The 13509-nt window shown below is 41.5% G+C and overlaps 1 protein-coding gene across 8 annotated transcripts in view; it reads left to right on the top strand.

Annotated features, from left to right (window-relative positions):
• Positions 1-13509, top strand: part of KAT6B (lysine acetyltransferase 6B) — a 116199-nt gene that overhangs the window by 84134 nt on the left and 18556 nt on the right. For all 8 annotated transcript variants that reach the window (XM_060694137.2, XM_060694136.2, XM_060694132.2 and 5 more), the window contains exons 14-15: positions 11527-11758; positions 13042-13201. In XM_060694137.2, the coding sequence (XP_060550120.2) occupies positions 11527-11758; positions 13042-13201 (392 nt within the window). The remainder of the gene's footprint in view (positions 1-11526; positions 11759-13041; positions 13202-13509) is intronic.

The following is a 13509-nucleotide window of genomic DNA, read 5'->3' as shown; positions in this document are numbered from 1 at the left end:
GTATTATCAGATGCAATCAGTTCGAAACAAACGGTTTTTATTAGAACGGCTGAGAATTAACTTATTCTCAGCATAGTCCAAACTAATTCAAAACAAATTCTTCATAACACAATTCTTCAGCCTTATCACCAACCTTGGTTTAATTAGGCAACCTGCCAAAGGCTTTTCTTGGCAAAAGTTCAGCAGCAGAAGACGCCGACAAGAATAAATGCAGCAAGACAAGAAACAAATCTATCAACATTGTTTTCCGACAAAGAGCCCAAGAGCCGTTGCTGGTCTTTTAAGCCTTATGGGAGGGGCCAATCATCTCCTGGCCTTTCTCCCGAGTCGTCCTTTTTGCTTTAGCTGCTCTTGCCTTCTGGCAGCTCTTCTCATACGTGCACTAGGAACAGGCTCCTCCTGCTCCTCTGCCTCTCTGCTATCAGTCTCTGGAGGCTCCGGAGTCCACACATCACTCCCAGATGGCCCTGGCCCCATCTCTGCCTCCGATGCAGAGCCCTTATCCAGGCCTTCCCCAGCCTCCAGGACTGGCCCATGTTCTTCCTCAGCCTCCTCACTGTCCGACTCCGCTGCCAGCTCTGCAGGCTGCTGGCAGACCACAACAGCCAGCATCCAACAAGTAGTCAGTGGAGAAGCCAGCAATAAAAATCACATGATATATATATCCCAAGATAATGTTGCAGGATCCAATCTGGGTCCATCACCAGGACCAAAGTTTTAGTCTTCCAAGCTTTCAGATTTGTGTTGGAGCTCATCCTCGGGGAACTTCTCTGTATTGGAATGTATAATTTGAGCTATTCCCGTGATGGCGAACCTATGGCACGCTTGCCAGAGGTGGCATGCAGAGCCCTCTCTGTGGGCACACGTGCCATCGCCAGCTGCTTTTCTGGTTTCCGGCGCGCTGATGCTAACCGGCCAGCTGGTCTGTGCGGATGCCGGAGCACCAGAAAATAGCCCAAAAAAAGGGCCAAAAAACAGGCCGTTTTCTGGGCCGTTTTCCAGGCCAAAAAGGTTCCAAAAAACAGCTGAAAAACGGCCTGAAAAACGGGCAGCACCAGTCAAAAAACAGGCACGCATGCGCTGGCCACCTGGTCTTGGGGTTTCCTGTGTTTGGGTGCGTGCAAAGACCAGCTGGCCGGCATGCATGCACATGCCAAAAACCCAAAGATCATCTGGCTGGCGCGCATGGTCTTCGGGTTTCCGGTGCTCCGGCATGCGCATTCTGATTTGGGCACTCGGTGCCGAAAAAGTTCGCCATCACCGAGCTATTCCATAGGTAGTATTTATGTGGTGCCTGGTTCTGTGTGGCCCCCTAGCTTTTGATTGGGGTATTGATGGGTGGCCACTAAGTCGTTGGCTGTTGTTTCCTTTTCCTGCCAAATCCTCAGTTCCTAAGTATTTGATAAGCTGATAGTAAATCAACAGGTAAGATAACCAAGGAAGTGATCGAAGCCTGGGAAATGGAGTTAACAGGAGTACTGATTTACCACCAGCTTATTTTAGGAGCCAAGAACTTGGCAGCACAAAGAAACAGCCAATCGCCGGCCATCAACACATCAATCAACCAATTGGAAGAATGGAATATAGAATAAAATAGAATTCTTTATTGGCCAGTTGTGATTGGACACACAAGGAATTTGTCTTGGTGCATATGCTCTCAGTGTAGATAAAAGAAAAGATACATTCGTCAAGAATCATAAGGTACAACACTTAATGATAGTTATAGAGTACAAATAAGCAATCAAATCATATTAGGAAACAGTCAATATAAATCGTAAGGATACCAGCAACAAGGTTACAGTCATACAGTCATAAATGTGAGGAGATGGGTGATAGGAACGATGAGAAGATTAATAGTAATGCAGACTTAGTAACTAGTTTGACAGTATTGAGGGAATTATTTGTTTAGTAGAGTGATGGCATTCGGGAAAAAAACTGTCCTTGTGTCTAGTTGTTCTGGTGTGCAGTGCTCTATAGCGTCGTTTTGAGGGTAGGAGTTGAAACAGTTTATGTCCAGGATGCGAGGAAGGCATCACAAATCACAAGTTATAGCAATAGCACTTAGACTTTTATACCGCTTTATAGTGCTTCCCAGCCCTCTCTAAGCGGTTTTACAGAGTCAGCACGTTGCCCCCAACAATATGGGTTCTCATTTTACCCACCTCGGAAGGATGGAAGGCTGAGTCGACCTTGAGCCTGGTGGGATTTGAACTCCCAAATTGCAGGCAGCCAGTAGTCAGCAGAAGTGGCCTGCAGTACTGCACTCACCACTGCGCCACCGAGGCTCATAGTTATGAATCATCTGATGTCTCACTTAAGACCCATGTTGGTGAGCAACAGATTGGCTGGCCTCTATTGAAGTCATTAAACAAGGACTATCTGTACTGCAGTTGATATTAATATATTACTTGGGTTTTGACAATGATTTGTAGTCTTTAAAATTGTATTTCATTATTGTAAACCCAGTAATAAATATTGAAAGCTCTAGCCCTCTTTGCTGCTTGTAAATTCCCTGTTCACTTCGTGTTTTATCTTTCTGAATTTTTTTCTCCTTTTTTCTTTCATCTATCTTATTTTCTCCCCCCCCCCCCCACAAATGCTTAATTCAAGTCACATTTAATCACATTTTTTTAAAAAAGAAACTTGACATTTCTGGCACTGTAGAGTTTCTTCTCCGTGATCTGTGTTGTCAAAATTGAAATTGGGAAGAAGATGGATATAAGTAGGAAGTTTTGTTTTGCATTAGCGGTGGTCGTGAAAAAGAGATATTGCTAATCACTTTCTTTCAGAATATTCATGTTTGACATTTCAGAAATTACAGAAGGGACTTGAGTGCTGCTAGAAAACTTTAAAAAAATCTTTTTCAAAAGCCTGCCTCCTCTTTCTAAATTGGAACCCAGCAGGGAACATCGTCAGAGAGTATTCAGGAACTGAATCAAAACGACGGCTGACATTTCTCTTCTGATGAAAAAGGCGATGTTTGAAATGCAAAATTTAAATTGGGAGAATGCTTAATACGTTGTCTAATTCTGATGAACCAGTTTACCTGTTGGTTCATCAAACTCAAGGTGAAGCAACAGCTGCTGCCAGGTCTCAGGAATGTTTTTATGAAGAAGTGTGTCAGATTATTCATGAACTGGCAGAGACATAGTAACAAAGTCAGCCAGTGAATAGGCATAGCAACTAAATCAGCCAATTGGGAGCTGAGACAGACTGGAGCCAGAGCGTGTCTTAGTCTGCAGCTTCCAAGTCTGTGCTGAGATTGAAACTGAAACCAGTGTGTGAGCTTGTCTGCTCTGCTGAAATGAAACTAACTGTTCCCTCCTGCCTTGTGTTCTGCCTGCAACTTCTACCACGTTGGAGGAATCAACTATTGGTCTTGTAAATACTTCATCTGTTGTTATGTATATAAAGAAGTTAATGAATCCAGCTGAATCAGTTATCTGGGTGTGCTTCTGGGTTTGAAACTCTGATAAAGTGTATTTTGATTGCTTAACATCATGGATGGGGTATGAGATGAGCAGGTGGTGGTATCAAACATGTCATCAGTTTGGGGTCTCTGCGCCCCCTTAAGAGACCTAAGTCCAGCTCTCCTTAAAATCTGTTGATAATTCAAAAGTACTACAAGTTTATTTCATGCTACCTATACCAAAGAATCTGAAATAGTAACATTCGAGGAGAATTGGCGACTATCTGTCGCCAATTCGCCTCGGATGTTACTATTTCAGATTCTTTGGTATAGGTAGCATGAAATAAACTTGTAGTACTTTTGAACTCTATAGTGGCTTCTGATTTCTGACTTCTTGCATCCAACATGAACATCTTTTACTCCAATTCAAGATTCCTAACCAAAAAGTGTTTATTGATAGAAGAGAATATTTGTAGCTCAGGATTGAACTGTGGATTCCTTGGTGCTCTCTGAGCTTGATGGTTTTCTTGCAGACGTTTCATTACCAAACTAGGTAACATCATCAGTATTAGAAGGGAGTGGAGTTTGCTCTTATTTTCATATACTAGTGGCTTACCCTGTCAGTGTTGTTGTTTTTTTGATTTTTTTTTAATAAACAAAACATAAAACAAATCCATCATCCATTACAATTGCCTTGGTGGCGCAGCAGACTAAAGTGCTATTAAGTAGCACCAGCTGCCTGCAATTACTGCAAGTTCAAATCTCACCAGGCTCAAGGTTGACTCAGCCTTCCATCCTTCCCAGGTAGGTAAAATAAGGACCCAGATTATGAGGGCAATAAACTTACTTTGTATAAATATACAAAAGGATGAAGGCTATTGCTTAACGCATTGTAAGCTGCCCTGCGCCTCTGGAGAAGGGCGGCATATAAATCGAACCAATCAATCAATCAATCAATCAATCAATCAATCAATAATCAATGTGTCGGTCAGTTACAAATCTTTTGTGCTTCATCCCCATATTCAGAATTTACTAATTATCTAATTTCTCATATTGTCAAACAGATCAACATCCCCGTTTATCATTTATTTAACAATGGCTTTATCGCTTCATAAAAATTATTTTCAAATATTATATTTATAACATTCATTTCATATATCTTATTTCATTTCCATATTTCATTATCTAGCCATTGATAAAATAAATCCCATATCTTATAATATTGTTTATCTTCTTGTTCTCTAATTTCAAATATCAATTTACTCATTTCAGCACATTCCCTAATTTTCTTAATAACTTCATCCTGCGTTGGTATTTTCTCATTTTTCAATTTTTAGCAAACACAATTCTACCCTGTCAGTGTGGATCAGTTGCTTCACAACAAGTGTTTTGATTGGTGCCAGGTCTCTACAGCCTCAGGCAGAGAAGGGTTATTCTACACCCCTCCCTCAAATGTTTTTTAAAATACAGAGTTTCCCAGCATTCCTTTAGGAACCTCCAGCCTGCAAACTGTGGTTACTCATCCTAAAATGAATCTTCTTTACCTGGAGCTTCAAAATTTGCTATTTGCTTGGGAGGTGTGTACAGGGGTGGGTTCTAATTTTTTTTACTACCGGTTCTGTAGGCATGGCTTATTTTGTGGGCATGGCTTGATGGTCATGTGACAATTCTTTAGGATTTAGCAGAAGTACTGGTCTACCAGGCTTTTAACTGCTTGTAGAGCTGTACCGATCTACCCATTTATTTTTGCAGGCACTGGTCTACCCATTTATTTTTGCAGGCACTGATCTACTCATGTATTTTTGCAGGCACTGGTCTACTCATTTGTTTTCTTTTAACACTGATCAGCTATAGGGCTGCCCTTTGAAGCCCCGTGACAAGAGTTTAAAAAGTTTTTTTCCCTCTAGCCATCAGCTGGGACTCAGGAGGCAGCAATAGATTGGGGGTGGGGCCAAATAAAAGGTAAGAATAATGCAGTTGGTGGGGGGGCGGGGGGGCAGAACTGGTTCGGTAATGTCATATCGTCACCGCTACCGGCTCGGGAGAACTAGGCCAAACTGGGAGGAACCCACCACTGGGTGTGTAGCTAAAAGTCAGTCTACATTTAGTGTACATCTGACTTTGGGGGTATTTCTTCATAACCAAACAAAAGTGTATTTTCTCTGCAGTTCACACTCCTTGCTTGCTAGATCTGGATGTCACAAAGCAAAGTCCACATTTTGTAATTAACTCCCTGCGCCCTGTTTTGGCTGGCAGAGTGCTGCAGGAGGCTAAGTGCTGACACGCCCCCTCGGCCACGCCCCCTGCCCATGCCCACCCAGCCGGTCATTAGGGCAGAGAACCGGTTGTTGAATTATTTGCAGCCCACCACTGCATGCATATGAACCTCAATGAACCTCAACTTTATTCAGACATGAAACAGAACACAGGCACGCATTGTAATATGCACAATCGTTGTGCTCCGGAGACAACTGTTTGGTTTTTCTCTGTTGCTTGTTTCTGCATTTCTTTCCCATTCTTTTTTGAATGCAGTGATCAGAACTGTACCCAGAAAGCCAACTGCAACTGCACATCATTGATTCAAGCACGTCGTTTTACCTTCTATCCTCTTCCTAACGATACCTTGGATAGAATTTGCCTTTTCTTTTTTCAACACCCACACAACGGATTGTCACTTTCATTCAGCTGTGATTCCCTCTGAGCGCTTTGGCAGAAGGATAATTAAGAGAAAGATCAAAGCTACGTGACGCACTACATTCCCCTGGCAGGAAATGGAGTGACTCGCTCCGTGAATCTGGATTTTTGAGGCTGCTGTAGCTAAGAGGGATGATTAATGTTTCTTCATGGGAAGATGTGGTTCCCTTTTGCTTAAAGGACGTAACAGTGTGGTCCCTTGTGGTGACATCTTCTCTTGAACCAGCATATTTCAATAATTACGGTTCATCCTTGAATACAATCTTCTTGGCAAAGATGGTTGCAAAATTAGAATTGTCGCAATTCCAAATGCAGACAAATGGCGTTGATTATTTGGAGAGTTGAGCATTTGGTTGGGACTGGTAGCTGCTTTGATCACTCCAATATATGACCTGTCATAAGAAGGCTTGAAATCAACTTCTTGGTCATATACACGGTAAACCATATAATGATTATTACCACATGCTAGTGTAATTTTATGATGTATCAGCTATAGGAGAAGAGCAGTCGGAGCTGGAAGGTGGAGTTAAATGTGCCATCAGTTTAGAGTCATTGTCTTGCCATACGTCTTGTTCCAGTTCCTAGTTGCAGCTTCCTGTGAATTCCATTGACCCTCATCTAGCAACAGTTTAGCTGTGACAATTAGTTGACTAGATTTTTGTTTGTAAGTAGCAATAATAAGCTCTTCTGTGCTTTGAACTCAATGAATGCTCCTGGTTATTTGTACCTGACACCAGCTGCCGCAATAGTTTCATCTCTGATGCTGTGTTCGTGCAAATATTTCCTTAAATTCTTCTATTATATGTTGTGTTTGCAAATTGTCTATAGAAGACAATAGGTAAATAATAGTTACGGCCAAATTTCTGAATTTAAATAATTAATATAACTGATCAGACTACCAAATAAAGGACAGGGAAGTAATTGAATATTTTAAATCTATTTAGATCATCAATGTTTATTGGAAGTATTGTATAACCTGCTTGCTAAAATATTTTTAACCACTTCAGCATTTCCAATTATGAAAAAGCCACTATACATACATACATACATACATACATACATTCATTCATTGCTGTGCAACAGACCAACATGGTCATTTAATGTCTAGGACAGCGTTCGTTAACCTTGGCAGCTTTATGATGCGTGGACTTCAACTCCCAGAATTCCCCAGAGCAGAGCTGGCTGGGGAATTCTGGGAGTTGAAATCCACACATCTTAAAGCTGCCAAGGTTGAGAAACACTGATCTAGGAGATCCTGCAAGATCACTTCGTTTTGTGATTTCTTTCCACTAAGGCAGGGGTCTCCAACCTTGGCAACTTTAAAGCTGGAGGACTTCAACTCTCAGAATTCTGGGAGTTGAAGTCCGCCAAGCTTAAAATTTTCTCTCTGTTAAAGGACCTCTGTCTTGCTCCAAGAATGGCAAGGCACTTTTGTGACTGAAATAATTATTCTACGATGCTCCAAAGCATGAGAGGAAATATCCAACAAAGAGGATAAATAAAATCCAGTAAAAAGGACAGGAATCATGGAATATTTCTTAAGGATGGTAATACCAGACAGGAAAATTCTGCCACCAATTTTTTAGCCTATTCCTAGATTCCCAAGCTCTCCTCAGCTAGCTTCTGTTTTCTCAGGAGATCCTGCCATATCAGAAGGGGAAAAAATTGGTTTTTCTACTAATTTTCTAAGTGGTCGAATAGTAGTGAAAACTAGTTTTTAAAATGAGCTTTCTTGCAAATCTACGATACGTGTTGTTTTTTTAGGTAAAACTTACAGTGATATACAGATAGCCCAGGTGGTTTAAGTAGGTGGTCTGTTCCATCACTACCTCCCCGCCCATGGCCTTCCCCACCCTGAAATACCTCATGCGCACTTAATGAGCCTCGCATTCAATTAGCAAATGTGTGGGCGAAAGAAGGGAGTGATCCCGTTAAGGTACAAGATTCACTCCCATGAATCCTCGGGTTATGAATGGAATGGGCAGGCTCCATTACATTCGTAACTCAAGGACTACCTGTAGTCATCCTATTGAACCACCTTATCGGAAAGACCTGATACTATTAGCTTTCTTGAGGCTTCAAACCATTGGCAGTTCCATTTCATTTCAACCTGTGCACTTGGAAGAAAGCAACCATTTGACAGAACAGGCATTTGGGTGAAGGATGATGTGTGTCATGCATTTTAAGAGCGGCAAGCCAGACTCTTAAGTTGCCAAAGATTTATAAGGAAGAAGTAGATGGATTTACAGACTGCATATTTCGCTTTTTTACTCTACTCAGCCTTTGTCCTAAAATTAGAAGCGCCCCACTTTCAAGAAGGCACGTAACCAGTTTAGACCAGGCAAAATCATCTTTTTATGGGCATCATGATGAACCAGCAGTTTGAATAACTTATTTTGCAAGATGATATTGGCATTAAGTGCGATTTCCAGAAACAATCACAGAGAGTTTTATTTACTGAGATTTATTGTGACTAGTCCTATCTTCTCAGCCCAACCTACATCACAGGCAATTTGAGAAGAAGGAGATACCTTGAGCTCCCGAATGAAAAAGGGAATGTTAATCTGATAAATGTATTTCAAGTAATATTTCCTCTTGGCTGGCTGGGAGTTGAAATTGACATGTCCTATTGCTAAGGTCCAGAAACTCGGTCTTAGGGACTTGGGTGTGTAGGAGCATTCACAAATCATGTGTAATTTTGTCTTGAACGTTTAACATTTTCTGAGAAGTAGCACTGGTTTATTGGAAAATTAAGAAAATAAGCTCTTGAGAGACCCTTGAACTGAGGGGAATAATAAGCCTATTCAATTAAGTTCTCCATAATTGCTGTTCTGAAGATATTTAGGAGAGACAAAAGATACTCTTCTGCTGTGTGAGATGTGTATTTCTCTACGTGAGTTTTGAAATTGTAAGGATGCATGTGGAATTACTGTACTTTTCGGAGTATAAAACACACTTCCACACACACACCCCTAAAAGAGGGTGGAAATGTTGGTGCGTCTTATACACCAAATACAACCATATTTGTCCTCCTGAAACCCTGCCCCGCACTTCCCATTTTAGCCAAAAACAGGCCCGTTTTTTGCAAAAATGGGATGCGCAGAGCGTTTGGGAGGCCTGCAGAGTGCTCCTGGGCAGCGGGGAGGGCCTCCCAAACCACCCACGCCTCAGGTTTTTGCCCTCCCCAGCTCCCAGGAGCACTCTGCAGGCCTCCCAAACCCTCTGCGTGTCCCGTTTTTGTGAAAAAAAAGGCCTGGTTTTGGCAAAAACGGGATGCTTGGGCAGGGTTTCAAGGAGGCCAAAAATGGCTGTATCCGGTGTATAAGACGCACCAACATTTCCACCCTCTTATAGGGGGGGAAAATTGTGTCTTGTACTCCAAAAAGTACGGTAATTCGCATCTTTTTAATTTCAAAACTCCCATAAACAGGACGCGCAGAGGGTTTGGGAGGCCTGCAGAGTGCTCCTGGGGGCCTGGGAGGGCAAAAACTGGACGCGAGGAGGCCAAAAACTATTTTTTTTTCTTGTTTTCCTCTTCGAAATCTTGGTGCATCTTATACTCTGGTGTATCTTATAGTCCGAAAAATACAGTATACTTGGGTAATTTAAAAATTCAAAAAATGGAAAATGGTGGTTTTCTTATGCCACGAACTCCTTATTACATTCATTATATATTTAGATGTCTGTGACAGTGGTGAAATGTAAAATTTGTTACAACCGGTTCTGTGGGCATGGCTTGGTGGGGGGGTAATGTGACTGGGCGTGGCCAACATTTTTTTTTTCTTTTAAAAACATTTTTTCTACAACCTCTTCCGCTGAAGAGGTTGTAGAAAAAATGCTTTTAAAAGCCTCTGACAATCAGGCAACTCAGTTGGGATCGTCAGAGACTTTTAAAAGCATTTTTTCTACAACCTCTTCGGCCAAAGAGGTTGTAGAAAAAATGCTTTTAAAAGCCTCTAATGATTTCAGCTGAGCTGCGTGATCATCAGAGCCTTTTTTTTTAACTTTTAAAAGCATTTTTTCAGCCGAAGAGGTTGTAAAAAAATGCTTTTGAAAGCCTCTGATGATCCCAGCCTGAGTTGCCTGATCATCAGAGGGGTTTTTTTTCTTAAAAATGCTTTTAAAAGCCTCTAATGATCTCAGCTGAGCCGTGCGATCATCAGAGGCTTTTTTTTTTTTACTTTTAAAAGCATTTTTTTGGCCGAAGAGGTTGTAGAAAAAATGCTTTAAATTTTTTTTTAAAAGCCTCTGATGATTGCGCGGCTCAGCTAGGCATGGGGTGGGGGGGCAGGGATTTTTGCTACCGGTTCTCCGAACCATCCTCCGCCATCGCTACCAGGTTGGGCAATCCGGTCCGAACCAGGTGCATTTCACCCCTGGTCTGTGATGAATATGACCTTTAAAAACAAAGCATGATGTAAATTATCTTTTGATCTAAAATGGTTGAAATCTTGACAGTCTGTTGCTTGTTGTGTTAATGTTTTCATGAATGACAGCAAGTTTGGAGTAAAAAAATATATCTGATATTCAGTAAGATAGGAGTTTAAAGTAGCATATCTTCCAACTCAAATCTGATTTCATTGTCATCCCTGAACTTGGTTTGAAATCTGCCTCTAGCTAATTTGCTTTCCCCATCAGTTTATCATCCGAGCCAGATATACTGAAAAGAGAGAGTAATATGCTTGGTGTGGAAGGTCTTTGTATCCTAAACTCCCTTGCATAGCTTCTTCTTTAGTAATATTGTACTGCTAACTAGAGCATACAAAACATTTGCTAGACCAATTCTCGAATACAGCTCATCTATCTGGAACCCTGCATATCAGACATTAATACAATTCAGAGAGTCCAGAGATATTTCACGAGAAGAGTCCTCTACTCCTCTGCTCGCAACAGAATACCTTATGCCACCAGACTTGAAATTTTGGGCTTAGACAACTTAGAACTATGCCGCCTTCAGTCTGACCTAAGCGTAGTACATAAAATTGTCTGCTACAACATCCTACCTGTCAATGACTACTTCAGCTTCAACCACAACAATACACGAGCACACAATAAATGCAAACTTAAGGTAAACCGTTCCAAACTCGATTGCAGAAAATATGACTTCAGCAACAGAGTGGTCAATGCCTGGAATGCACTACCTGACTCTGTGGTTTCTTCCCCAAACCCCCAAAACTTTAACCTTCGACTGTCTACTGTCGACCTCACCCCGTTCCTAAATCTGTAAGGGGCGTGCATAAGCGCACCAATGTGCCTACCGTCCTACTGTCCCCATTTATTCGTATCCATTTCATGTGTTCATAATCATGTTTATATTTATGTCTGTTATCTAATACATGCTTGACAAAATAAATAAAATAAAATAAAATAACGTTTTCTGCGAGTGGCACATTGTGATTCTTCCCCTTGTTCTTTTCTGCTAGGTTACCTACTTTCTCGAAAAGAGGGACAGGCCGGATCGCCCGAAAAGCCTCTCTCCGATCTCGGCCGTGTCTCATACTTGGCTTACTGGAAAAGCGTCATCTGGGAATATCTTCATTGCCACCCTGAGAAACAGATCAGCATCAAGGCGATGAGCCGAGCCACCGGGATGTGTCCCCATGACATTGCTACCATCCTCCAGCATCACAGCATGATTGACAGGCGAGAAGAAAAGTCAGTAACAGCTCCTGAGCTGCACTTGCTCTCTCTTTTGCTTGCTTTTGTTAAGTGCAGATGCCTAGTGTTTAAGTTCATCCACAGTTCATCCCTCTCTTGTTCAGCAACCATTCAAACTTGCAATAGTGCAAAATAATAGAGTAGAGTAGAGTAGAAAATAGAATAGGAATAGGATGTGATGGAATGGAATGGAATGGAATGGAATAGAATTAGACTTAGACTTAGACTTAGACTTAGACTTAGACTTAGAATAGAATAGAATAGAATAGAATAGAATAGAATAGAATAGAATAGAATAGAATAGAATAGAATAGAATAGAATAGAATTCTTGATTGGCCAAGTGTGATTGGACACACAAGGAATTTGTCTTCAGTGCATAAGCTCTCAGTGTACTTGCAAAGAGTTCTTGGGAGTTCCAGCTATTGCAGCAACCCGTTGTCACATGATTGCAATCCTGGCAGTTGGTGCCCAGCTCGTGATTACATTACAGGGTTACATGCTCTCCACTATAACCTTCTAGCAATCCACTTGAGAAATCAAGTTTGAAGAATCTCTTTTCTTCAACTAATGATTATTTGCTGCCCTCAGTGGCAGTAGCTGCATGCACCAGAAACAGCTCTCACAGGTTCTAACAGCTTCCCCATCCATCGCTGGCAGCTAGTCTCCAAATCCCCCCGTCCCTCCTTTGCTCGTTAAAAAAAACAACAACGAGATTGAGAAATAGCTTTTGTCCAGATTGCAAACACGTGGGTTACCACTAGATAAGATCAAAAAAGATAAAACCAATTATTTACCCCAGGAGCTGGACTTACACCTTATGTGTGACAGCTTTTTACCTCTGGACGGTGGTCTGATCACAAGACTAGGAGAAATGCTTTGGCAGGAATGGCTTCTACATCAGGGGTCTCCAACCTTAGCAACTTTAAGACTAAATTATGGGCCAAACTTTGTTTAATTATTTTAAATCTATTTTAACTTTTGTGTACAAATGTTTCATTTTGGCTGTTCACCGCCCTGAGTCCGAAAGGAGAAGGGCGGTATAGAAATCTGAAAATAAATAAATAAATAAAGACTTGTGGATTCAACTCCCAGAGTGGAACTCTGGGAGTTGAACTCCACAAGTCTTAAAGTTGCCAAGGTTGGAGACCCCTGCTCAACATAAAGGAGGGGTTAAGTGTATTAAAGAAAAATTAACTCTAATTCCAGACCCACCATCCCTACATTCCCATCTGCTTATTTGTATTGTTCTCTTCTAACTTCGGATTTGTTTCCATTACAGATTTACGGTAATTAGAAGAGAGAAATTGATCTCCCGTTACATGGAGAAACTGAAAAGCCATCCGCGTGTCAATGAAGTGGATCCAGAAAGTTTGAGGTGGAGTCCTCTCCAGGTTCCGAATGCAGCCGTTTCTGAGGAAGAGAGAGAAGCTGAAAAAGAGGTAAGGGCAAACACGTCACGTGGTAACCACCTCTTGAACATAAGTAAAAATAAATCTGTGAAGATGATGGGCAGAACAACAACAAAAAAGCTATGTTAGGCTGCCCTGTCCCAACAGAATGGGACAATTCGCTGCAGCCAATTTGCCACAACCAATTCGCCGTAGCCAACTGTAAACTCTCTACAGAACACGGGACAACTCGCCACGTCGCAACTTGCTGCAGAACAATTCAACTTAATTTAATTATTTAAAATAATTAAAAAATTGTTCTGTTTTTTGTCATTCGTATTTCATTTTGCCTCTCCTTT

Source organism: Pantherophis guttatus, chromosome 6 (assembly GCF_059756535.1).
Source record: "Pantherophis guttatus breed Tessera chromosome 6, ASM5975653v1, whole genome shotgun sequence".
NCBI lineage: Eukaryota > Metazoa > Chordata > Lepidosauria > Squamata > Colubridae > Pantherophis > Pantherophis guttatus.
Note: the sequence above shows the minus strand (reverse complement) of the source record. Positions and strands in the feature narration are given on the sequence as shown.